This window comes from Aulostomus chinensis, chromosome 8, assembly GCF_037954235.1.
Source record: "Aulostomus chinensis isolate RoL2024-O1b breed Wild chromosome 8, RoL_Achi_v1.0, whole genome shotgun sequence".
In the NCBI taxonomy this organism is placed as follows: domain Eukaryota; kingdom Metazoa; phylum Chordata; class Actinopteri; order Syngnathiformes; family Aulostomidae; genus Aulostomus; species Aulostomus chinensis.
In genome coordinates this window covers 17,152,725-17,178,275 of record NC_141327.1, presented here as the reverse complement: position 1 = coordinate 17,178,275, position 25,551 = coordinate 17,152,725, and the positions used below count along the sequence as shown (strand labels likewise).

The 25,551-nt window shown below is 41.5% G+C and overlaps 1 protein-coding gene across 4 annotated transcripts in view; it reads right to left on the bottom strand.

The window, feature by feature from the left end:
* Positions 1-25,551, bottom strand: part of grin2bb (glutamate receptor, ionotropic, N-methyl D-aspartate 2B, genome duplicate b) — a 102,430-nt gene that overhangs the window by 58,214 nt on the left and 18,665 nt on the right. For all 4 annotated transcript variants that reach the window (XM_086211332.1, XM_086211335.1, XM_086211333.1 and 1 more), the window contains exon 3: positions 19,090-19,785. In XM_086211332.1, the coding sequence (XP_086067458.1) occupies positions 19,090-19,785 (696 nt within the window). The remainder of the gene's footprint in view (positions 1-19,089; positions 19,786-25,551) is intronic.

Genomic DNA, 25,551 nt, shown 5'->3' with positions numbered 1-25,551 from the left:
ATGATAGCCCTAACCCTGTCAGACAACACAAGTTCCCTGGTGGAGGTAAACATTTGCAAAGCACTTATCTATTGCCAACCCAACATCTGCCAGCTGTGCCTCATACTCACATGTTGTCTTGATGAGTCAGGTTTATCCTGATCTGTTGAGATGATACGACACTCACTAACAATGACAAGTGGGGAGAAAGCGGCTAAATCGCTGGCTGAAGAAATGAGCAAGGCAAAGAGCCACATGGCTTATGTTTGGAGAGCGTTAGCTCATTGCTGACAGACTTGGAGGAGGTGGCTGCCTTCACTCAGACAATAAAAGTCCCTGTGTGGTACTCCACTTGGTACTTCAACTTGATTTGGAGAGTCAGTTTCAATTATTGTATTTAACACTCCATTGTTTTCTGTCATTATGAGGTGCAAATATGCCAAGAGGCTTTCTGGAGGACTGAGCAGGACACCTGCACTGTACCTTTGTTTTCTCTGACTGCTGAGACAAACATGACCCGCAGCTGTTGAGAGCCAATAGCAAATATAACCATCAGACGATATACAAGTGCCTGCTACTCATAAGTATGATTACTATGATTTATACGGATCTAAACAGAACATTTTACGATCCATAAGCAAGTAAGAGCTGCAACTCACACGAATTTCGCTACTGATTAATGATTAACTTTTCACGCCTGTCCCTTTTTGACTCAATTAATACGTTCACTTTGAGGTTAAACTAAAACCCTTTTGGTCAAAAAAACCAAACCACTAATTTTGTCTGATGTCTATCTCAGGTCAGCTGCTCGCTGGATGGTTTCAAACCTTAACATGGGAGAACTCAGACAAAATGCAAAATTTAACAGATTTGTTTTATTATATTTTGCTTAGCAGAGGAGTCGGTCAATAGCGACTCCACAGAAACCCGATCGAATAAGGGATGCCAGTGTATCTGAGTATTGACAATAACTCTGATATTTCTTAAAAAATAAATCGAATGGTTATGATACACACGTGATAATGTTCCAAATAACACGCAGTCCATTAGGTCATGTCATTGTTTTTTTCATAAGCTACTGTACGGCTGTGGTTCAGGATGTTCTCAATCACTTTTTGTACTTGGTGTAATTGTTAAAAAGATATTGGGACATTTTCATTTGGTTTTAATCTATTTGTTTGTATTATAACCTTAACCCTGACCTTTCCACCACCCTAACTTCTGCCTGAATCTAACCAAACTTTAACCAGTGCATTGCCATAAATGAATATTGCTCTTCCAACTGAATGAAAGGAAAGTTCGCATTTTACTTCATGTTCTCATCTCGCAAGGTAATGCATGAAAAATTTTATTGTGCATCTTATGAAGGTTTCATGAGACGTTGTGCGGTGTATTTGGAGTGCAAAAGAAAACAAATTCAATGAAGAATTCTGAGGATGACTGTGACTGGTGGCATTTCATTTAACGTTTCTACAGATTACAGTGTAAAATCCTAATCTGACAGACTTAATTCAGATGTGAGGGGAAAAAAGAAGGCCATCATTCCCGTCTTGCTGGAACCAGGTGTAGTAAAGCCGAAATATGGACTTCATTAAAGCACCAGAGGATTTCCATTATCTTCTCCAAAAGACTCTTCCATGTCTTCAATTCTGCACCGCTAGCTACTGAAACATAATCACCAACTGAATGTCTAATTAGAACAAATTAATCTGGTTGTCTTGCAAACACTCTCTCTCTCTCTCTCTCTCTCTCTCTCTCTCTCACACACACACACACACACACACACAGGCTTCTAAGTAGGCACAAAATACTGGTTTTTGCCTCCAGCCTTCTCCACCACTCCCCTGCTATCATCACAATGTGCACCGTGAGGAAGATACAGTTAATTGTCTGATTCAATCTCCCACTGTAGCATCTGATGCTCACATCATGTCAGTCAAGCCCTAAGCCTTGTCATGCCACTGAGTGACCAAAGTGAACACAACAGACGAAGGGAGATCTGCAGAAAACTGGTTTGTAAAGATGTGACAGAGTGCAGAGAAAACGATTTCTTAAATGATATAAACACATCAGCATTAATGACTGGAAAAAAAACTCCCAAAAAACTAAATTTGTCAGAGCACAACTGGTAAGATGTGGAAGGGGGGGGTTAGAGCGAGTCAATTTAGCATCAACTTTGGCCCTTCACGCTAATGGAAAGCTCCTTCATGAGGAGTTCATTAAGCCCGTTAGCACAGCAGAGAACGCAGGTAATTAATCACTGACACACGGGAGCTCTGTACTCCAATTGGGCCCTGATACCACCAATCCAAACTAGCTATTTACCCAATTAGCTCTGAACCTGGCTGCCAAGTTACCTGGCTGACCAACGGAGATCTGTGTGTGTGAGCGAGAGGTAAAGAATGATGCTGAAAAACAAAACAGAGGAAACAGACGTAAAGGCAAGTTAGCACGGGAAAGTCATTGAAAGAGTTTGGAGTTTACCACTTGGTTGACTGTTCAATTATGGCTTCTGGGTGGGAAATTCAGAAATACACAACTTCACTGATTGAATGCAGCATTATACTCAGTTGTCCTTTGTTACTGTGTGTTGCATCCCTCATGCTGTGTTGGCTTGTGTTCCTGAGTTGTCCTGCCTACACGTAACAAGCTCCAAAAACACTGAAACCTTCATTTCTTGTCGTGCAACAAATGGAATTGCTTTGTTTTACCTTTCATGCCTTTGGAAGTCCACACTTCAGAGTGCAACACAGGCTTTCTGTTATTCTTGAGCCAATACATCCCTGTCAGAGGGAGGCTAAGGGGGACTGCTCATGGTTAAGTAAACTGAATTTAAAAGCTTCACATAATAATCATAAATGATTTCTCATATGAGTTACTAGGCTTCTTCTGTCATTACATTTGTTCTTATTATTTTTAGTAAGAACTACTCAAAATGTGTTAAAACAGGCATTGAAAGTTCATTTGTCAACTCCGGGGGTCCCCGCTAGTTTGCATTTGAGGTGACAACCAGCATCAAAATGGAGAGAGCGTGACATAACCTCACGCTAGAGGAATTAGAGTTGTACACTGCATGAAAGGTATCAGAACAGCAGGTAAATACGGTGTTAAATATGGAAATGTTGAGTTTGTTAAGCAGCAAACAGGCATCATTAGCCAATTAAAATGCTGATTCTAATAATGAGAACCCAGATTTAAATAGCATAAATCAGGAGGATTATCTCTAATAATAACCAGGATTCAAATTTATGTGTCATTCTGTCTGTAGTTAAAGGTAATGAAAGGCCCAGGCACTGGTTTGAGAATTTGAAATTACCGTTACAATGTGAAAATATGGAGGCAGATTGCAGCTCAGGTGATAAAAATGTCTTCCACTATCTCTGCATGTCAAAAGCTGCACTGCATCACTACCTGTTCCTTGTCAGATCTACAGGTGCAGGAGCTTCTAATGGTGTCAAAAGGCATGTTTGGCCTCTCTCCTTCCTCTGCGTCTCCCTCTCCCATCTAGCTTCCATACGTCCATACACCCCGCCTTTTCAATTCTGCTTTCCTCTCTTAACAAGCACACGGGGTGAGAGTGCAGGCATTGGAGTCAAGCGCACCATGCAGTGTGAGACATACGGTTCAAAACCTTGTCATGATGCGCTTTTCTCCATCACGTCTCGGATCTGTGTCTCCTCACCCCCTTTCACTTCCCCTCCAGCATTAATCTCATCCCCTCCGCTGTATTTAGACATTCACCAGCACCTGGGGAACGAGGGCGATACACACCACATTTGTACCCTACTAACTCCATTCTCTTCGCTTTGTATCTGTGGCTCTCACAATCTGTTGCAATTTTCCAACCCTCTTTTTCAGAGATCCATTTCAGCATGCATGTATGTCTGTGTCCCACCGATAAATTAGATAGGCTGGATAAGTGTGGCAGCTTGGTTACACAGATACCACAGAGAGCAAAAATCAATCACTCCTCCTTGTTTCCTTTCATCAGGAGTTTCTCTCTCCCGCTCAGTCTTTGTAGCCCTTCTTCCATCTACTCGCTCTTCTACTCGCAGCATCCTCCTCGTCATCATTATCGTTTGAATGTCATTCAACATTTCCTTCCTATTTCCCTATGTTGCTTTTGATTAAAAATCAAGTCCCCCCCCCCCCACCACCACCACCACAGCCCAATTTTTAATTTCTTAGAGAGCACAGATGCCACCCCATCGTTCCCTCACTTCCTCCAATTGTGGTGCACGTCTCCTTCAACAGCGCAAGACTTTCTGACTGACAGCAGCTGGCCTGTCAAAGACGGAGGGGGGAGACCAGATAGCAAAAAAGTGAGGGAGACACACATGGAGGAAGAGGGACTGAGGGATAGAGAAAGACATTTCTAATTCAAAGAGACGTGCAGTGTTTCCGTGGCAACTCGGTTTCCATAGAAACGGTCGTGCTAAAGATGCCATTAGTGTGAAAAAAAATACCTACTTCCACTCGACTGCACTGTATGCACAAGAGCATATTTGCTACCTACACATTAAGTCTGCATTTGCATTGACATATATGAGGAAACATGAGCAGGATTCACTCACTCCTGAGGTCAATCGGAAAAGCTCAATTATGGCGGCGAATCAATTACAGGTTTGGCCCTTGCGCGTTACCATATGAGCTTGACTTGGAGCGTAAGTGCTGACTTCTGTTGATTTGATTCTACAGTCTTTTCAGAGTGGGCTGCTGTGACCACATTCTCCATATAATTTCTCATTGACTGTGACAACAATCTGCACACACACACACACACACACACACACACTAGCGGGAGCTGAGCCAGGCCGACAGAAGGAGGCTGTATATGAAGTCCTGCTTACTGTGGGGTCAAGACTATAATGAACTGCACATCCAAGTTACGTCCTTCAACCGTCTCTGCTGCTCTCGATAGCTTTTGATTTAACATAATGAGGTCACATCACAAGAACAGCAACAGGGCTGTGTTAGCGCTTCATGGGAACCAAACATCCACGAGCAGCATGAACACTTCTAGACCCTGAGATATTAGGACCCGCTACTCTTCTTCTTTCTTTTAATGACAGACAATGAAGAATCTTTGAGTGTTTCATTGTCGGGTGGACAAAAGAAGCAATTTGTTTTATACAACGAACAAATCACCAAAATTATGGTAAAAAGATTAACTGATGATGAAAATAGTAGCTGCTGTGCTGCTTATTGGACAGGCCAATCATTTTATTTTTTTTGCAAAAAAATACAGTGCTAACATTTAGATTATTTTGCTTGTAATGACTAAAATAATTTGACAGCGCAAGAAGTAAAATGTGTTTCTTACAATATCCTAAAAATCAGATTATATTGTCTTAAAAAGAAACTCATTAATCCTCCTGAGATGTTACCTGTCTTCGTGAATACTTGTCAAGACTTTGGTCTTTGCAGTGTAAAATGTATATCACACTGTTTTGCAGGAGTGTGTATCATGTAAGTGAGCACAGTTTGTTACATAAACCTGGAGATGAATCCAAAACATTTTTTACTCTTTGTTCCAGAACTCCTGAGCTTCTGTATCTGTAGTACACACTAGCACAGATGTACATCTTGTTATTACTTGATGTAGTGTGAGTAACAGGACAGGATTTATCACCTGCTTTTGACACGAAGCAAAATAAATTTTAGATAATGACGCTAATATCGTTCCTTTTTTGCACTTGAACCGTCTTTCGGCACATCAAACAGAGAAAAAAATCTCATTTTTCTTATAAACAAGCAAGCAGCTTTGACGGGTGAGAATTTAAGCTTTGAGCTGGTTTTTGTGGAGGAGCAATGGCTTACTTTGATGCTGAACAGGAAGGAGGGGAAAAAAAGGAAAGGGGGAGATTAGAGAGCAGAGCAGAAAGACAAAGATGTGGTACAAAGATAGAGAAAAAGAGAAAGGGAGTGACAGTGAGGAATCGGCAGACACACAACGAAAATTAGGCCAGAAGAAGGAAAAGAGAGACGCACCCCCCTCTGAAGCTGAGCAGTTTGGATTCCGGCATCCCCGCCAGTGTGTGTTGACTAAACAGAATGTGTGTGATGACACTCTGCAGGGGCTAACAGCTGCAATGTCACATCGCCTATATCCTTCACAATCGTCATTATAATCAGTCTCTGATGGGGCACATAGGACGAGCTAACCTGACTCCTCACAAGCATAGCCACTCTGTAATACTGTATTGATGAAGGTGAAATAAAAATGTCATCTTCCTTGGGTCCAAACAGGTTGTTAACACACTCCTATAGCTGATTTCAGGCTCCCTGTGCGCTTGAAATCCCTTTGACTAAAAATAGAACACTGCCTGCAGGAAAACTCCTGATTTTTAGTACATGGCATTCTGTAGTAGAGTCATTTATAACTCCATCATGGCTATTGTTAAGGTGTATCAGCGACAGTTTAAACCACAGCTTGAGGGCCCTGGAAGAGTGACGGAAGGTACCTGAAACACACACAATATGTTTAGCACGTGAGAGGCATGAAGAAAAGTGTACACTCATGGCCGTCAGATGTTGTTGTAGTCCACAGCAGGAGGCCGTGAGTGGCGAGAATAAGGCCAAGGCTTATTAGAGGGGAGAGAGGTGTGAGTGCCAGTGAGGGTGCCACTCAATGGGTGTCACTCTCACCGTAGATAAAGAGCACTGAGCCGGATGTGTCAGTCTCTATTACTAGAGAGACTCACCAGCTGTCACAAACAGAATTTACTTCCTGCTCGCCATCGTTAACTCACTCACGAACGAGAAGCATGCCTGTAGACACAGATTCAGATATAATATGAACAAATTTGTAGTTTTATGCAAATTTCTGACATTCAAGCTAAATTTAAAAAAAATACTCTGTTGCATTTATTAATATATTTAAGAGGGTACTCTAACATGTTCGTGTTTCCTTGAACACAACATCGCTTTACTCTTGGAAGAAAAAAAAAATGGTGCCTTGGACAAGAGTGTCAAGCAGCAGATTTTAATTACCACCTCCCACCTAGTAGGATGAATTTTTAATCTCTGATTGTCATAAAGGGTTATTATGGCACCAGATGAGCAGACCTCGAACAAAGACTTCCATCTTGTCATACACTCCACATCCCCAACCTTACATTTTTTTGGCCTTTTGGATGGAGTAAACGATGAGTGGCAGCGGGACAGTAATGCTTTGTCTCCTTGAAAAGCAGCAGCAGCAGCAACCACAATGTCAAGGCATGTTGTAAAATCTGTTTCCATTAAATATAATCCCCTTTTTATAGCTCAACGAAGGACAACAGCACTTTTTTTTCTAAAAATGTAGCCAGCGTATCGCCAAATATCTGATAAGCTGAGGGGGGAGTGTTTCTGGTGACATTGTCTTTCAGCGGGATTTCACAAAAACTACCAAATCACCAAATATGGTGGAGGGATGTATGAGCCAAGGAAGGACCGAAATTTTGGGGTGGGTCAGTAATCGCATCACCTGGTGGCAACAAGACTGTTTGTTTTTTTGAAACTTTGATGTATTCCTCCTCGTGGGTTGACCACAGCCGTCTCATATATGGTCAGAAATTCCTTAAGAACTTGGTGATTGGTTACCATTCATTAAATGGTGTTAATGAGACAAAAGATTTGGACAGTTCACCATAAAACACAAACTGATGCCATTGGGCTCCATGTGGTTTGATGACAGTACAGAACTACAGTGCGTTGTCTTCGTGTGATGTAGCGTGAGGTCCCGCTTGGACTTGGCTCACCACGGCAGCTTATTCTGCAACTACTGACTTCACTTATGCACCGAAGCGCTTCCTCCCCCTGTCTGTCTCCCCCAACTTATCTCCATCCCAACAAATGCAAACTCATTCTTGAATGTAAATGACTGCCCTCTCCTGCTTCATGCAATTACAATAGACTCAACCTTTCTGCCTATTTGGGAGTAAACACCCTCAGCCGTCTCACTGCATTTAAGAACCTTTCCCCAGCCTGATGCAAAACCATGAAAACCACCACATTATGCGACAAGTTTTTCACCGGCTCTTATCTTTGTATCTTTTATCTTTGGCTGACTTTTTTTTTTTGTTTTTTTTTTTATCGCTGTATTCCCCAAACATAAAAAGCGCAACAAGATGAAGCTAAAATTCACGAACGATGGCAACAGAGCTCCCGCTAATACGAACAGTTTGAAGGAAAAAAAATGAACACAGTGAGAGTTTGTTTTAACTTTGAACCCCCAGTGACACTTAAAGACGTAGACAGGTCATCTGGGACTTTTTGAGGCTGCAGAGATGTGTGCTGCCCCGAGGATGTAGGTTTGGGAGCTGTGAAAAATTAAATGTGCATAAGGAATAGGGTTTGATTATTTGGGCATTTCCTCATTTGATTTAAGATTCTGAGAGCCAGAAGTAAATGAACAAACGTTCATTATACTATCCTGGTTTAATCTTTCCCCTTGTTCACTCGGACCGTGTTTGTCTCTAATTTGCAAACATAAACATCCGTAACAGTGTTGACTTCAAACACGCTCAAATCTTCAAATGCCCCAAAGATTATGTTTTACATTATTGAAGGGTAGTTTTTGTCAGTTATCTGAATAAAATAAAATGTCAACTCTGGGAGAAAAATGAAGTGTTTAATTACTAATAATGAAATTTTGATTAACCATTCAATTAAGAATAATGACGCATCTCAGAATCCCCAATGCTAAAGGCTCATGTGTTTTATGTACACACGTTTTGTGTACACAAATCGAGCAACATTACTAAGATTAAATCAACTAATTTCTCATATTTCCCCACAAATACTGCACTGAGTCAAAGCATTTTCTTAAAACCTTAAAAAAAAAAAATTCCTTATGGGATATTCCTTGTTTGATGGACAGTCAGTGTGTTCTGCCACTTTGCAGGTTGATATTTTACCACCTTCCAGCTGTTCATGAACATGCTGAAAGACTGCAGTGCGAGGCAATAGCACAATAAAACGAGACTGCATGTAAAGTCCCCCTGCTGTTGATGTCCTGACTGTGCAATAACTGGAATATTAGTTCCATGGTAGCATCAGGAATGTTACAGATCCGTCATGAAAGAGAATCCAGCGATATCGTCTACCTCAGTGTGATGTTACCCTCAGAGTTACCTCATCCATTTTGATGGAAAGAGTTTGTGTTTTTGTGAGACGGATGGTCGGGAGTTTGTTGGCTTGTTTGCTTCCCCAGCCCCAGCTTCCGTCAGCGGTAGTGCCATTGTCCCAAACACTCAGTGTCTGCAGATGTCTGCTTGCAGGGAACACGGGGTGATGTACGCCTTGACCTCTCAGTCCAAAACAAGTCAAACAACAAAAACAGTAATGAAGAACTTTTCTGGCTGCACCGAGGTGCTGCCACCTCCCCAGTCGCCTTCTTTTGGTCATTAACCAAAGGGTTGGATTGAAATTTGCCTTTGCCAGCTCATGCTAAACAAAAAGGTTGCATTTCCTTATTTGTCATGATGTGGGGGGGGGGGGGGGGGGCTTTCTGGGAGTTTGCTAACCCCTTGTGGTTTGGAGTTCAGGGTATGAGGCACTAGCTCGATTTCAGTCCTACATGTTTCATCTTTAAATTAGCACACATTATTTCTGCATTCACAGTCGCAGTCCCCCAAACTAAACAGCAAAATATGCTGCTCTTCGCTTCCTTCCAACAATTTCATTTGACTGTTTTCTGATCTGCCGTCTCTATGACATCATTGTGCCTTCAAACCCGCATGACCAAAATACTCGTTATTGGGCACAGAGCAGGCAAATTGTTACAAAGCTTACCACGCAGCAACAACACCCGGTTGTATGTGTCACTATCCCCTCCCTTATTTGCTGTTTGTCTCTTTACAGCTTTAAAGATGAAAATGGCCGACAAATTCACTGACATCCCTGTTTGCTGGTCGGCTGTGGTTCAAGTTTGGGAAGATGAGGTAGGACAAGATGAGGCGACAAGGCAGATTCAGGCAGACTGACATCAGCTGTTTCATTCCTGCTGCACAATCACTGTATCAATTACAGCTGTGTGACTAGGGGCTGACTGACAGTTTGTAATATGGCGCCTCATCCACACCTCCGGCTTATATCTTTGCTGATTAAACTAAGATTAACACTCATGTATGAGCTTGTAGGGAGTTTTACTCTCCAAAGAGATTCATCTCTGCGGCTCGGATTCTTTGAGAACCCTGTCAAGGAGGGGTTTCCACCAAATCTCGGCATTAGGATGCGAGCTCATTAAAATAAACAGTTGGCTCCGGTTCTACAGTCGGTTGCTGTTAAACCACAGACGCAGAGGAGGACACAGGAAGATGACATTGTTTGTTTTAGATATGAACTTTAAGAACAGTCTTCTCATTGGTCCGGTTTTGACTAAATTGAATAGTAGCATGAACTTTAGGGTCACATACTTCATCTACATCATGATTTATTCATTAATTTGGTTTCCATGTCACATTTTCTTTATACACCAACTTGCTCCAGTCAAGCGTAAAGACCTTTTCTGCTGTGTTTGTTTCAAATTTCCATCTTTCCTACTCAGGTTTTTACGTTCAAATGGAAAATGTGCACGATGCAGGTGGATGGAAATAACAGTGTGGTTAAAATTAAAGTGATACTTCACCCAAAAAGTGTATTCTGTCTTTAAAGTACTGACAAATAGGTGCATTGAGCTCACTACGACATTTTTTAACTGCTGCATTAATTCTTTGTCACTCCAGAATGCAGGAAGAGCCAGCTATGAGCAAGTTGGTTAAAAAGAATATATCAGCTGGTCGCGCTTGCTAGTTTTCCTAAAATCCAAGTGCTTACCGAGCATCAGGCTAGATAAAGATGTGGATAGTACTGGACAATAAGAATATTTTATTCTTTGTTCATGGACATTATCGGAAAGTTTTGCTGTTGTTTGTAGCTGGTGCTAGCAGCTTCAAGCTAAATACTGTATACTGGGCCGGCTCTTTCTGCAGTAAAAGAACATCTTTGTGAGTTCAGGACAGTCATTTCTGTGTACTTGAAAGACAGAATACACTTATTGGTTGAAGTGTCGTGATAAAGGGAGGTAAAGGTTGTTAAAGGGAATCAGCAGTAGTTTGGTCTCCCTCTGAATGTACTGCAAATTTCACCAGAACTGTAAAAAGAATATGCAAATGTATGCGTGTTTCCATCCACTGCAGTTATGCAAGTATTAGGTTTATCAGGATAAGCAGAGTTTCTGTCTCTCCTCCCTCACACACACACACACACGCACACACACACACACACACACACACACACACACACACACACACACACACACACACACACACACACTCCCTCAGTACATATCAAAGCTTGTATCGAAGCATCTTTATTGGCGTAGGTTTACCGTCAGAATCAAATTCCTGACTGGGTGAGTTTGTTACTCAAGGACTAACTAAAATTACCACTTTTATTCATCAGTCAGCTCTTCTAACATCAGTCACTACCCTTACGTTCAAAAATTTATGAAATCAACCTCAGCTCAGACTTTCTGCATGGTCTTGTGAGTGGAAATCCTTTTAGTTTTATTACATGAGTTAAATGTTTGCTTCATCCAGCCTTATTCATCTTCCATTAAGTGCACGAGTTTACATTCCGATCATGCTTCTTTGCAATACATCAAAACATGTCCTAAAAACAACAACAACAAAAAAATGCATTGATGATGAAGAACGGGAAGCAAACTCCCATCTGTCAAAGTCAAATGGTGTGTTGTTGACTCCCGCCAAAAAAAATCATTCAGCCAAATAACAACATAACATTACTTCTTACTCGTGACAGATGAGACTCCTCATTCACCAGCGGACCACTAGAGGTCCTTGTTTGATAAACGCAAATGAAGAAGCTGTTTTAACAAACAATAAAAGCTGGTCTTGAAAAAGTGAACAACCCGACCGCTACTTTTTGATATAATCTCTCCAGAATCTTTACCCCTTGTTTCTGTAGATTAGCTCAGTAATTAGGCCTCATATGCTACAATGTCGAAAGGCCAAAAAGTTTCTGCTGGCAGCAAAGAGGCAACTTAGGCTCCCAAAATCTTTCTGACAACCTGTTGCAACCAAGTGCAATGCAGAGACGTCTCCTGTGATCTCCAGAATTACTCATCCTGTCCACGCACACCACAGCCACTGATAAAATGAACTCATTATTGGGGGAGAAAGACAAGGAGGAAGAAAAAGGGAACGCAAGCGGAAAGGAGGCGAGCATTTTCGGACTATTTCAGGGGCACAATTAAAATTTAGAAGTGCATCAGGAAAAAATGATAGTGTGGAAATAGCTCATTGTGTGAATTTAGACTGAATTCATGGGGCACCGAGGGCTGGACCACATTCCTAAACAGTTTGCATGTCATTCGGGAGAACACTGCTGTACGGGAATGAAAATGAGAACGACGACGATGAGAAAAGATGAGAAACGGACGTGATGGCAATGGAAATTGGCCTCACGCCTTATTTGACCTCAACCTTGAGGCCTGATTCCAGTGTGTGAGTGTAGGACAGCACGAAGAACAAATTTGTCTCGTACCAGGAGCCCTCTGCACTGAAATGAAATCTTTAGCTGCACCTAAACTGTCAATTAAACCTCCTCTGTTTCAGCGGGAAAATCAAGAAGTATACGGGCGTAATGAGTGAAGGTCATGACTACTGTGAGCTCAAAAGACGCAACATTAAATCTAATCATTACAAATACATGGTATTCATTTACACATTTTAAAATGAACATAATTACTGTAGAGATCACATTCATTCACAATTCCTGCAAGGGTACCACAGATGTTCTCCCTCTACTGTGTGTTTGGCTTTAGGCAACAAAAGAACTTTAGCAAAGATCATGATTGTACAACCTGTAATTTGTTCTCAAGAGAAAAAAAAAACAATGACTTTTCCAAATAAAAGAATGATGATGGAGAAGATGCTTCAACAGATAGCTTAGTTCAACCTGAGTAGCTCCATCTGAAAGCAGATCCAAAGATATATTTGCCCTCGTGGCTAAGTTACACTGCGGTATGTGGACTACCAGGGACACACACAGTTTGGTGGTGCGCCAAAAACAAATCCCCTCACCCAAGGGAGCCGCAGAACTGTTAGTGGACGCATCATCTGAAGCTCTAGTCGTGACTGCTCTGTGGCTTCCAGTATGGTGTCTGACAGCACTGGTATCCATGTTAGCTGTGCCAGCCCATCCTCGCCAGTGACAGTGCAAAAGTATCCACGTGACTGAGAAGTGACTCTTACTGAGTCGGAACTGATATGCATCGTGACAGTCTTTTTGATGAACCATGAGATGCTTATGTGGTTTAATAAGACTAATTGTAACATCTTATGTGCGTTGGTCAGTCATGGATGTGGAGGGGGCACACAGCTGTTTCAGGTGGTTCGGCACTTTAAAACGATTAGAAACGACTGGACTAGAGGAGCATTTGGGCAGCAGGGCTTGGAGGTAGAGTGGCTGTTTAGCAACCGAAGGGTCGCTGGTTCGATCCTCACTTCCCCCGCTGACCATGTCGAAGTATCCTTGAGCAAGATACTGAACCCCTAATTGCTCCTGATGACCCTGCAATGGACTGGTGACCCGTCCAGGATGAACTCCTGTCAGCTGGGATAGGCTCCAGAACCCAAACGGAGCAGACAGTCCCATCAGTGTCATTCCTGAGACCCATTCTCATATCTCCAGCACAAATTGACTCACATTACAGATGCCCTCTGTTATTTTTCCTGAGAAGTATTCCTGTCTAATTATACTGACGGTACCAAGACAACTAAAGAATAATGTTTAATAATTGCTGCGCATGTACAGTTTATTATTGTTGTCATTCTCTCGTACATTGGAATAGACACTAATTGCAAATGGGGCATTACACAAGGAGGTCCATTATCCCCTCATGTACAACCACCAAGCATAATGGGATACATGGAGCATGACGGATGACAGGAGGGGGCTCATAAAACCAGAAATTGGGAAGGAGAACAATGGGATGAGAACATGAGTGCACCTTCAGCTAAAACAATCATGTTAGCGGAACCTACAGATCACCAGCAGTTGGTCTGGTTAATCTAAATTACTGTAAATGGTCCAGCGCGTCCTCTAGAGCATTCACTTCCTTGGTGTTTGCCTCACCAGATGTTCTCACAGACACGCAGAGAGTGTATAATCGAAGTAATCAATGAGTGGTAAATCAGTTCCCCCTGAACAAGAGCGCTAAATTTGCACGCCACAGATGTTTTTTACCAGAGAGGTTCAATGGCAGTTTGACCCGGTTTTACACTTTATTTTCACCTTCTTTTAATTAGTGTACTCACACCACAAGTGAGCCACAGCACTGTGGTCCATTGATCCACGAGTTCTTCTATTGACCACCTGAGAAACTGTTTTTCATCCTGTGAGAGATTTATTTTAAACAAGCAAGAACAGAAAGCCCCTTTGCAAGATGCAATTTTTGAATGGGAAAAGTAGGGGCAAGAAAAAGGAAAATTAATCAACTTTGAGGAGCCGTTCAGCTGAAATGGTATCAGGATGATTTGTGCCTCTAGGTACCTTGTCTGTGGGAAAAACAACTGCTGTAATCTCTAAAAACAGAAGCAAACAGCTATTATCATTGAACACCACCTTGCTTTACGTGTCTCATATGCACACAAATGCACAGACACACAGCTTAAGTCGCAACAATAGATCTGGAGGACCTCATTAGTCTCCTGAGCTGGAGGTGAGTGTGAACCGGGGCCAACTCCAGCTCCTATTATGCCAATACCAACACATGGCACCGCGTGAATTAATGGCTAAATGCATGCGTGCAGATTGTTGGGTGTATAATGGTCCTACGCTACCTGCATCTGTCACTGGCTTACTGATTCATTATAATCAGCTACTGGAAAGTACAATAAGGCATCCAGGTAGCGGGCTGGTTCATATGGCTTCAGCAACTCAGACCGTGTGTGACCAAAAATGCAATATAAGGATTAAATACCGTAAAAGCACACGTGTGTTCAATGTTGGTTTACATGAAAATCTAATTGCTCAGTCACCAGAAACAGAGAAAACAAGTGGATTGCCCTACATAGAAGCTTGAATTGAACGACTAAATGAGGATTTAGAGCAAAATAGGTTAGCCACAATTGTGGACTGATACGAATCCAAAAGGGATTTGAGTTATTGATGGTGGAAAATCACTTGCTCACTCTTTCCCAGTAGTATGCACACAAGCGCGCGCGCACACACACACACACACACACACACACACACACACACACACACTCGGTAAAAAGTTCATTCAACTCGTTCATGGTCATAGCCTTTCTTCAGCACTCCTAGCACTCGTTCCAACACAGTCTCTTTTATTTCTTTCTTTGTGGCAGTTAAACATTATTTGCTACCAACGTAAAAAAAAAAAAAAAAAAGGCAATTCACCACCAACACTATTCTCAGATAAAACAACAATACAGTAAAAGCATCAGTGTTTTCTTTACTGTATGTTTGTTACTTCAAATGCCCTCAGCTTTGGATTTGATCCAAATGAACACAATTCAGATCTCAGATCTGTGGTCCTTCTTGGACACATATGATACATCATTTATCAAAATAAACAAAATGTAGGGAATCCCTGAGATTGAGTTTGGTCTTCTGTGTCATGACCCCACATCAAAACTCAAAATTTAAATGGAAACTTTATCAAATGGAAGGACAATTGTTCAGCTACAAACTAAGATTTACCAAACCTGTAGGATCATATAAATCACATTTCGCCAATGTAAGTGACAATAATCAGCCAGGCCGGTCAGGCCAAAGCGAATAAATGTAAGTTTGTCATTATAATGTAGCTGTCGTGAGTCAGGCTTGCTCACTGAAATGTAAAAATCATCTTTGTCACAAATAAAAAGCAGTTCTAGCAAAACACACCGGGCAAAAGTAAAAATTAACACCACGACTGTATTTATAGAAGCAGATACGTGACCACATTCACTCAAATCACATTTTAAATACATTTTAAAGTAACCGAGTGTCCTTATGAAGCACCCTGTTTTCAACCAGTCAACCGGTCATATCCATCTGCATTTAGTACACATTGACTATGATGACACTTGACGTTTTATCTACTATCCACTATGAGCTTGTGTGTGTGTGTGTGAGTATATATATACATATATATACATATATATACATATATATATATGTATATATATACACATATACAGTATATGTGTATATATATGTATATACACATATACAGTATATGTGTATATACATATATGTGTGTGTGTGTGTGTATGTATATATACATATATACATACACACACATACACACACACACACACACAAACATAGTGAACTGATTTTTTTCTTGTTATCCCAAGAAACATGTCAAAATAACCTCCATGGAATGTCACAAAGTTGACATACAAACTGTGCTTTTCAAAATAAAGGATGTCAGACTGTAGGATTTTGTTGTTTTTGATTTTTTTTGGTGATATGACTGACAAATAAAGCAGAGAAATGTCATTCAAATTTCATCCCCCTTACTCACCCCATTTTTGATACCATTCCCTATTCCCTCATATTTCCACCTCCCTGTTGTTATAATTGAATCTAATCATTCATCTGCTCCCCCCACTCCATGATGAGGGCTTTGTCTCTCTCCTTGCACTGCTTTTATCAGACTCAGATGTATATCTCTTCTCTCTCTCCACCTCGTAACTGCTTTTTATACAGCAAGTTGAGACAAATATATAAGCAAGTGGTTGCCATGCCAACCATATCCACTGCATTCATCCCCTCGTTCAGTGTGTGTGTGTGTGTGTGTGTGTGTGTGTGTGTGTGTGTGTGTGTGTGTGTGAAGCAGAGGAAGAACATGCGTAAAAGAGGAAGAACGCGGCCATACAGAGACAATAAGTGGAAAATACAAAAAATGGTGTCAAATGATGCAGGTGCAATCCCTTGTCAACACACACAAACACACACACACACACACACAAACCCTCAGAAGAGCTTTTACATGTCTGTTACACTCCTATCTTAGCTTTCCTGCTTGTCAGTCTGAGTTTGTGCCCTCTGTCTCTCTGTCAGCTGTAAAATGCAGTAATTATATGTTGAGCAGAATTTCTCTTCCTCCTTCAGCCTTTAACAAGATGTGTTATTTTATAAACACCCCACCAACTCACACGTGCATGTGCACACACACACACACACACACACACACACACACACACACACACACACACACACACACACATACAAAAGCACACTCTTGTTTATTCCCTTGTATCTCACAGGATCATTCAATTGTTCTTTCATTTCTCGTCATCTCTACCTCTGTCACTTTTTACTGCGACTTCATTTTTTTATATGCGCTAGTCTTTCATATCGTATCACTGAAGAGAGGAGGAGAAGCCGCCGTAGGCTTTCGGCATGTTTTTGACACACAGCCTGGAGAACACTGGATGGATCCCTGTGCAGTGAGGACATTAACACAATTCTCTTTGAACTGAAGGTTCTATTTGATTCCTTTTTTTGATTCACGTGGAGAAGTAGCCTTGATTTAAATGCTCTATGAGGAAAACTTTCGACCTCCAGATTATACCAGTCAGTCTCGAGGCTCCAAGTTTGCCCATTCTCCTGCTTAATTGCTACAATTTATCACATATAGGCTGTTTTTCTAATTAGGTTGTTCAGTAAGCTGATAATGACATTGGGAAACATCTTTGTTCAGATACATGTCTTCACATTATACATGAATCACATGAATATGAAAGCTTTAACTACTGTAATTTTATGAAATCATTTTGTCTAATTAGCATGCAGATTAATGCTGCTTGGTCTCCAAATTCCAATCATAGGAGCTGCTCCACAGGAGAAAACCATGCTGTGAGAATGAAGTTTCTACAATATTTGTGCCGGAGTTATTGGCCGTCACAGGTAATCCCCATTAAATTGTAGACTAATGTTTTTAACCACAAAGCCCCTTAATTTGGACACCACGAGCAAGGGTACATTTTTTGGGTCCAGGTGCGCACAGAAAGAAATAAAGGGATTACCTTTACATACAGTAAAACATGCAATACTGATTATTCTTTTCCCAGCTGTCCGCTCTTCATTTGAGGGATTTGTCCCTCCATTAGCGTATCAGGGGAGCCCAAATGCAGCTTTGCACTGCTTATGTCCACTTTTTTTTTTTTCTTTTACAATAAACTGTGTTGAATTGTGTTTCCTGAATGTGTTGTTTCTGATTAAACAAAAAAAAAAAACAAGCTGAACTATATTTTGAGCTTCATCTGAAATCACCTTCAACACACCTGACAAACCCTTACACCGACAACAGCATTTCCTTCTTTTACTTATTAAGCATGCATCTTTTTTACTTAATTATCAGCTAAAAAGGCTTCTTATACATTGTTTCTGTTGTGTATTTGTTTGTATTCTGACACCTTATCATAAACCTATATTAAATGTACACTTCATATTTCACAGAATTTTAATTACAATTTGGACATTAAGAAGCTGGGGTATGTTACATAAGTTTCCTTCTGTGCTGTAGCAAACTGTTATTTTCTTCATAGATTAATTTGTCAATTATTTTACTGATGACTACTGTTATGCGTCTGTCAGTGCCTGCGCCTGCTCAACAGCTAATAAAACCCAACCTGAGTGTTGCACTTGAACAGATTAAACAACAGTATTCAAAGTATCAGTCAGTTTCTGGAGCCTACATCTTCCTCATGCAGCCTGGGTTGTGCCAAATCTCTTCCCACAGAGATGGTTTTTGACTTTTCATGTGTTCTTTCGTTTTTTTTTGAGTCGGCTCACTGTCAGCAGCTTCAGTATGACGCAAGGTCCATGGAGGAGGTCAATTTACAGCAAAATTCATCATCAGAGGTAAGAGGTCTCACAGACCGTGGAGGAAAATTCTCATTTTCTAATAATATCCTAAATAACCCAGAAAACCTGTGTTAAATATCAAGTATTGGATGTGGTGCTTAAATCTAAAATGATTATGACTGAAGCTCTTGAATCAAGAGTACTTGATGGTACCTATTATTAATCAGTGCAGGATAAAAGGAACCTGATAAGGATCTTTTTCATGTAAAAAAAAAAGTGTAGAGGACGTCTTCCTACCTTTGCCGCCATCACCATGGAGGAGCCTCCCCTGATGCCTAGGATGGGAAGGTGAGTCTGAGCGGAGATGAAGTCCAGGATCTGAGCGATGGCCTCCTGGTCTGTGTCGTCACCAAACACCACGCCCTGCAGCGAGTTCCTCGTCATTTGTCCACAGATCCGATTGATGATGCTCTTTGGGTCGGTCTCATTCATGGTGACCACCTCAACTTTTGGAGGGTAAGGGATGTGCAGGAAGTCCTCTTTCTCCAGCCCAGCCCCCAGGGCTACGTCACTAGAGTTGCCCACCAAAATGACAGCAATGCTGAGTGAGTTGATTAGTTTGGGGTTGATTGGGGGAAGAGCCGGAGAGCCAGGTGAATACTGAGGGGGGATGACTACACCCCGCTGGCTGCCACCTCCTCTCTGGCCACCTTGTCCCCCTGGGGCACCTCCAGGTCCTGTCCCTGGACCTCCACCCCTGCGAGACTCGCAAACAGGCAGGAGCAGTATGGAGAGGAGGAGCAGGGAGAAGGACAAGGAGAGGAAAGGCAGTGTCAGTCGAGTTTGAGGATACAGATGATGGGATGGCTGGTCTGGAGCTGGAGCAGGAGGACGCTGGGGATCGGACGTGGGGGAGAAAAAGCGCTTGTCCTGAAGACGGGAGGGAGAGAAGTGGAGGCTGACAAGCATTGCGGAGGAGTGTAAATGCCGTCCCTAGAGGAAGAGACAGACAGAGAGCAACAATAAATGAAAACACTGAATAACACTTCAATGATGCAGTCCACCAACAGCTGCATGTAAAAATACAACTGTCAGGACCAATAAATGATGTTGTTGAATCTGGTAACATTAATCATACCATAGCTGTCTGCATCATAAACTACAAAAATGCAAAATACTTCAGTGGCAAACCAAAGTAGAAATCTATAGACATTTAAATATCAATACTAGTTTACCCATCTGTGACAATGATTCAGATGGATTATTAAAGACCATCAGTCCAGCAAGTTAAATAGTGAGACTGCTGAGAAACTCACGCAGCTCTTGGCCATACCCTTTCTTCATGGCCAGCATTTGGGATGTTAAAGTATTCGCACGTAAATGCAGAACAACATTCAATACTCATTCTAGAATTGTTCTCATTATGACACAGGTATCAGAAACGGTTCCAATATTAGCTAAAAATACAGGATCGATATCAACATTTTAGTCCTGGAACTACTACTTCTGGTTACATCAGTTATGTCTGACTAATATTACATAAAGGAAATCAATATTGCTTGAAGGAAATTACACAGGAAGTTGTGCTTCTACTAGCAACTACTGTTTTAGAATGGCAAAAAAGCACTGATGGCTAGGTAACATTGGTCAGATGAAGTCAGCAAAATTTCACTAATGCGGTCATATTTTATAATGGAGAATGGAAAATGAAAATGACAGTTGACTCAGTGTGCCGGTACTCAGGTGTCAGGCAGAATCGGTATCAGGGAGGCAGATATGGAACAGAGCGGTGTGAGAATGGATCCCACAACTGGTAAATAAGTTAGCATTGTTGAAAGTCTAGTTCCCTCATTTCAAATGTCAGAGGGTTTTTGTTTTTTTTTTGTAATGCTTTTGAAATTCAAACAAATATCAAACAAAACATGTAAGTCCCCTCAATGTTTGTTTGCAATAACCAAACTGATTTTTTTTTTAGCAATATTCCAAAATTCAATTTAAAAAAATATCCCATTCACATTCGGTGAGGGAACTACTAGCGATGCTAACATCCTGGTTGGTCCACAGGAATACGCTGTTCCTGAAGCACTCTATTGGACAATACTTGATCATTCTGTAGGTCTTTTTGGGGAAAACTGAAAAGAGAAAACAGAAATTTGTGGAAAATATCTGAAGTAACTGCTCAGAATCCCATGTAACTGCCTGCAAAAATGTATTCCAGTTGTAAAAAAAAAAAAAAAAAAAATTACGATGAAAAACTTTGTTTTGTGTAATTCTGTGCTGCTAAATCATCAAAATTGGATGGCTTAATAATTAAAAAAAGCTTTGGATGAAGCCTTCTGTCCATAATCTGCATCGTTTCCTTAAAATTTACAGATACAGACCACACAGAGCAGTGCAGCTAGAGATTACTGGTGCAGCGTCGGGCAGCAAAACCAGAGAGACATGAAGAAAACTATTTGAGGAGTGAACAGCTGGAAGCAGCTTGGATAGAATGTGCATGTGAGTTTGACAACAGCAAAGGAAAACTGGAACTTCCATGCAAGAACTCTGCACTGCCTTCTATTGGATGTATTGTTTAACAGCCATGACAACGAAACCAATGCATGGAAATATGAGGGCAGAGACGGTCCCATTGTGGACAGAGGAAGCATAAATAAGCCTTTACTTCTCATCTGGTAATTAGCATCCAAACACATTTAACTGCTATCGTCATGTCACAGATAATACGATGAAAAGGTACTCATCATTGTCTTAATGAAAACCCAAAACAAATAAGTGATCGACTTGATTACAGGCAGATAGAAATAACCGGGTATCAACCTGTGTACTGAAAGTGGCCTGTAAGCTCTCACTGAGCATCAGGTGACATTGCCACGTCCATTATGCTGGGCTGTAGAGGAACCCTGTGGTGCACATTAAAGACAGAACGGGTGAGAGCGTGCAGGTGTGTGTGTGTGTGTGTGTGTGTGTGTGTGTGTGTGTGTGTGTGTGTGTGTGCGTGCGTGTGCGTGCGCATGCGCGCGTAAGTGAGAGAGTGAGAGAGAGACAGACAGACAGATACAGAGAGAGCTGCAGCAGCGCTGGGTGCATTTTGACAGATTGACAACCTCACAGCTTCATATACTAGGCTAAGTGACCATTAGACACTCAGACTGGGCTTCACTGAGTGTCTCTCTCTCTCTCTCTCTCTCTCTCTCTTTCAACCCCCCCCCCCCCACTACTTTCATTGGTTTTCTCCCCTTTACCCTCCAAACCTGCTTTCTCTCAGTCCCTCCCCCCTACCCCCTGGGATCTCTGTTCTTTGAAGTCAACTGTAGACCTATTATTTTCCATTATGGCTATTATTTACTGCTCTTCTATTAACAGCCACACAAAGAGCAACACTGTATAAAAGGAGAAATGATGGGATGGGAGAGAGAGAGAGAGAGAGACAGAGAGAGAGAGAGGCGGGGTTAAAGATGCAAGCAGAGGGAGGTGACAGGCAGGGAGAAACACAATTAGTCATAGCCTGATGTGGAAATTGTGCTTTCTTACTGTGTGTGTGTGTGTGTGTGTGTGTGTGTGTGTGTGTGTGTGTGTGTGTGTGTGTGTGTGCATGCATGTACGCAGAAGCATATCAGGAGTTTAAAATTGGGCATATTTTCTGCATAGAAGAAGACGAGGAATCTTAATCAGTATATGTTCATGCTCATGTTCTAAATTAAGCATGGAAGAGGGGGATAAAAGAAAGGTGAGAGAGGAGCTCCTCATCTTTCACTTGCACAACACCTTTGGTCATCTTTTATTTATCAAGCACTCCAAGTGTTGTTGAGTTGATCCAGTCAGATGCATCAAAAAGTGTCCAAACAATAGCAGGGACGGAAGGAAGTTTTGAGGAGAGCCCGAATCGGAGAGTTAGAAAACAGCCATAGAAAGCAAGGAGTTATGTGAGAAATAGAGCAAGCACGAGAGAGGGAAAATCAGAAGAGATCGCCACACAAAAACTGTATCTAAAAGGTCTAATTACCAGAGGTTTGTCAGCCTTAATTGCAGGTGCACATGCTAATTGTAAATGAGCTGAATCTTCCATGAGGATGCCACAGTGGATTCAAGAGAGAGAAAGAGAGAGAGAGAGAGAGAGAGGCAGGAGGAGGAGGAAGCGAGTGGGAGGAAGGCAGCAGTGAGAAGAGAAGAGGAGAGAGAAGAGTGAGGCGAGGAGAGAATAAATAGAGACATACACAAAAGAGACGGAGGTGGAGGAAGAAACAGCAATAAGAAACCCAGAAGAGGGAGGGAGAGAGTTATGGAGGGACAGCAGAAGAAAGATGAAAAGAAGACTTGAATAGGGAGATGATAAGAGAAGATTCAAGGGTTAAGAGGAGGTTAAGTTAATCTAAATAGAAAAGGGAAACCTATATGATATCTGTCCAGTGTGTTGAGGGGGAAAGGATGAAATGTTGCAAAAGGGTAGACGAATCCACTGGGAGGGAAACTATTAAAACATCTTAAAGCAAGAAGTGTGACAGGACAAGAGGGAGCAGAGAGACACCCATTCCAATATGTGCTTATGTATAACAGCAGTGCTCCGTTTCCATAGTAACAATTGAAATAAGCCTCCACATAACACCACGATGGACAGGAAGATACACACAACTCGCACAAATTCACGCAGCATGCAGTGATAAATAAAACACAATTTACTTTTATCAGGAGCTGACACAAATAAAAAAAAAAAAATGCTTGTAACATAAAATAAATAGCACTGTGATTTCACACAAATGTACGTTACACACTCACCCGCATACACACTCACACACACCGGGTAAGTTAATGCACTCCGGCAGATGGAGATGATCGAGCAAGGCGCCTTTTAGTGTACCTCACATTAAAAATGAATCTCCAAAAGAGCTAAAGGCAAATAAACAGTAATAACAGGATGGAAGGAGCAGAAGCTACTGTGACATTTGCACTAATCAGACCTTTACAACATCTCCACCGCCATTAACCGACCCCAATTAATAACATTTAAATGGAAGGTGTCAAGAGTGGATCGTTTACTCATTGCGTAAGAGAACAACAGTAAACTATCCAACACTGAATCTAAGTTGATGTGGATGATGGCACTCATTACAGCATTTACACAGCAATTACCATCGCGTAAGCAGTGCCAGGAAAATATAAGTGGCTGCAAAACACCTACATATAGACAAGTACTATACACACATGCAGGAACTAGCTGTGCAGATGATGTACACAGTAGGTCAAGCACTGTTTGGGTCCATGTATGATGACACCTGATCCCGCGCTCCCTCACCTATGATGTATGCAGGACTTCTGCTTTATTCAACAGACGTGCCCTTACATGCACGCACACAAAGGATTTGTGTGCGTGAGGCAGGCTCCTGACAGTAAGAATGAGCCATCAGTCTTATGGCTCTTAACATTTACAAAGAGCATTGATCAAGAACTCTGTCAAATGGCAGAAGTCACCAATAGAATAACCAGAGCTGCTTGAGCCGTGCGACGGATTCCCTCTCATGGACTTCCAATCTGCCAATAGAAATTCAACATGATTCATCAAACCGTGAAGTGTGTGTCACCCCCTCCCTCCCCTCCCCACTAATGAATATACGTGGACATAAACGGCTACGTTTGTTTTGTTCTTTTGCTTTCCATGTGAACAAACTTTACAGAGACATTAAAAAGTGCCGCGCAGTTTTAAACACGTAGGCCATCATTATCAGGCTCTTCTACAGTAGCCCTCCAGATTTGAGGATGTGGGCAGCACTGTATAGCATTTGAAAGGCATTGTGGATAACATGAGTTGACAGGCGTATCTATTAAGGAGCCCATTTACATTAAGTGGGTGGTCAGTTACAGGTAAAAGTGGTACAGATGTCTTCTCCACTGAGCACACACTGCACTAGACATGATTTATAAATAACGAATCACGCTAACGGTGTGCTTTAACTAATTATACAAACTGCGACTGCTTCAATAGATGAGAATAAAAGAGATAATTTCCCTTGAATGAGAGGGATTTTTTTTTTTTTAACCATTTGAGGGTCTATATCCCCCTCGAGAGATGCAACAGCTGGTGACAATGTTTGACATTTGAATTTATTGTCCCAACAATATATTGTGAATAATTCAGAACCATGTATTATTTACAAGACTGGTAGTCATATGCTGCTTTTCCTGCACATCTGCCTGAAGCGTGCCCTGTGACAGATATTTTAAAGTACAAACAAGGAAACTTGAAAGCACTCAGAGAGCGCATGTCTCCACCGAGGAGGTTACGTGCATACAGAACATGAACATAGTATTGTCAAAATTCATTCATAAATAGATCTTCCGGATCAGTGATGCAGGTACAGATGGTTTCTGGAAGCTGAAATGTTCTTTTTCAACTGTTTTACATAAACTCAGTAGAAGTAATTGCAATATCCTGCGAATGCATAGAGCGGTCGTCTGGATCCACAATCCACTAGTTTATCATTTGTTCCCACTGATTTTAATCCCAAAAAAACAACAACTTTAAATTAGTTTTTGAGGTTTCCAACAAACCAACATTATTTCCATTGTGGAAGTAACTGTATCACTCTGGCAGTAGCGGGCTAAACGGTGGTGGGGTGTCTGTATCGAACATCTATCCAGCTCCACTAAACAACACAACAGAAAAATCAGCAATGACTTCACACAACTCACAGCCTGGAAACGCAGTGAGAAGCAGGCAGTCAAATGCATGTTGCAAATGAATGCAATCAAAGAGAATGAACT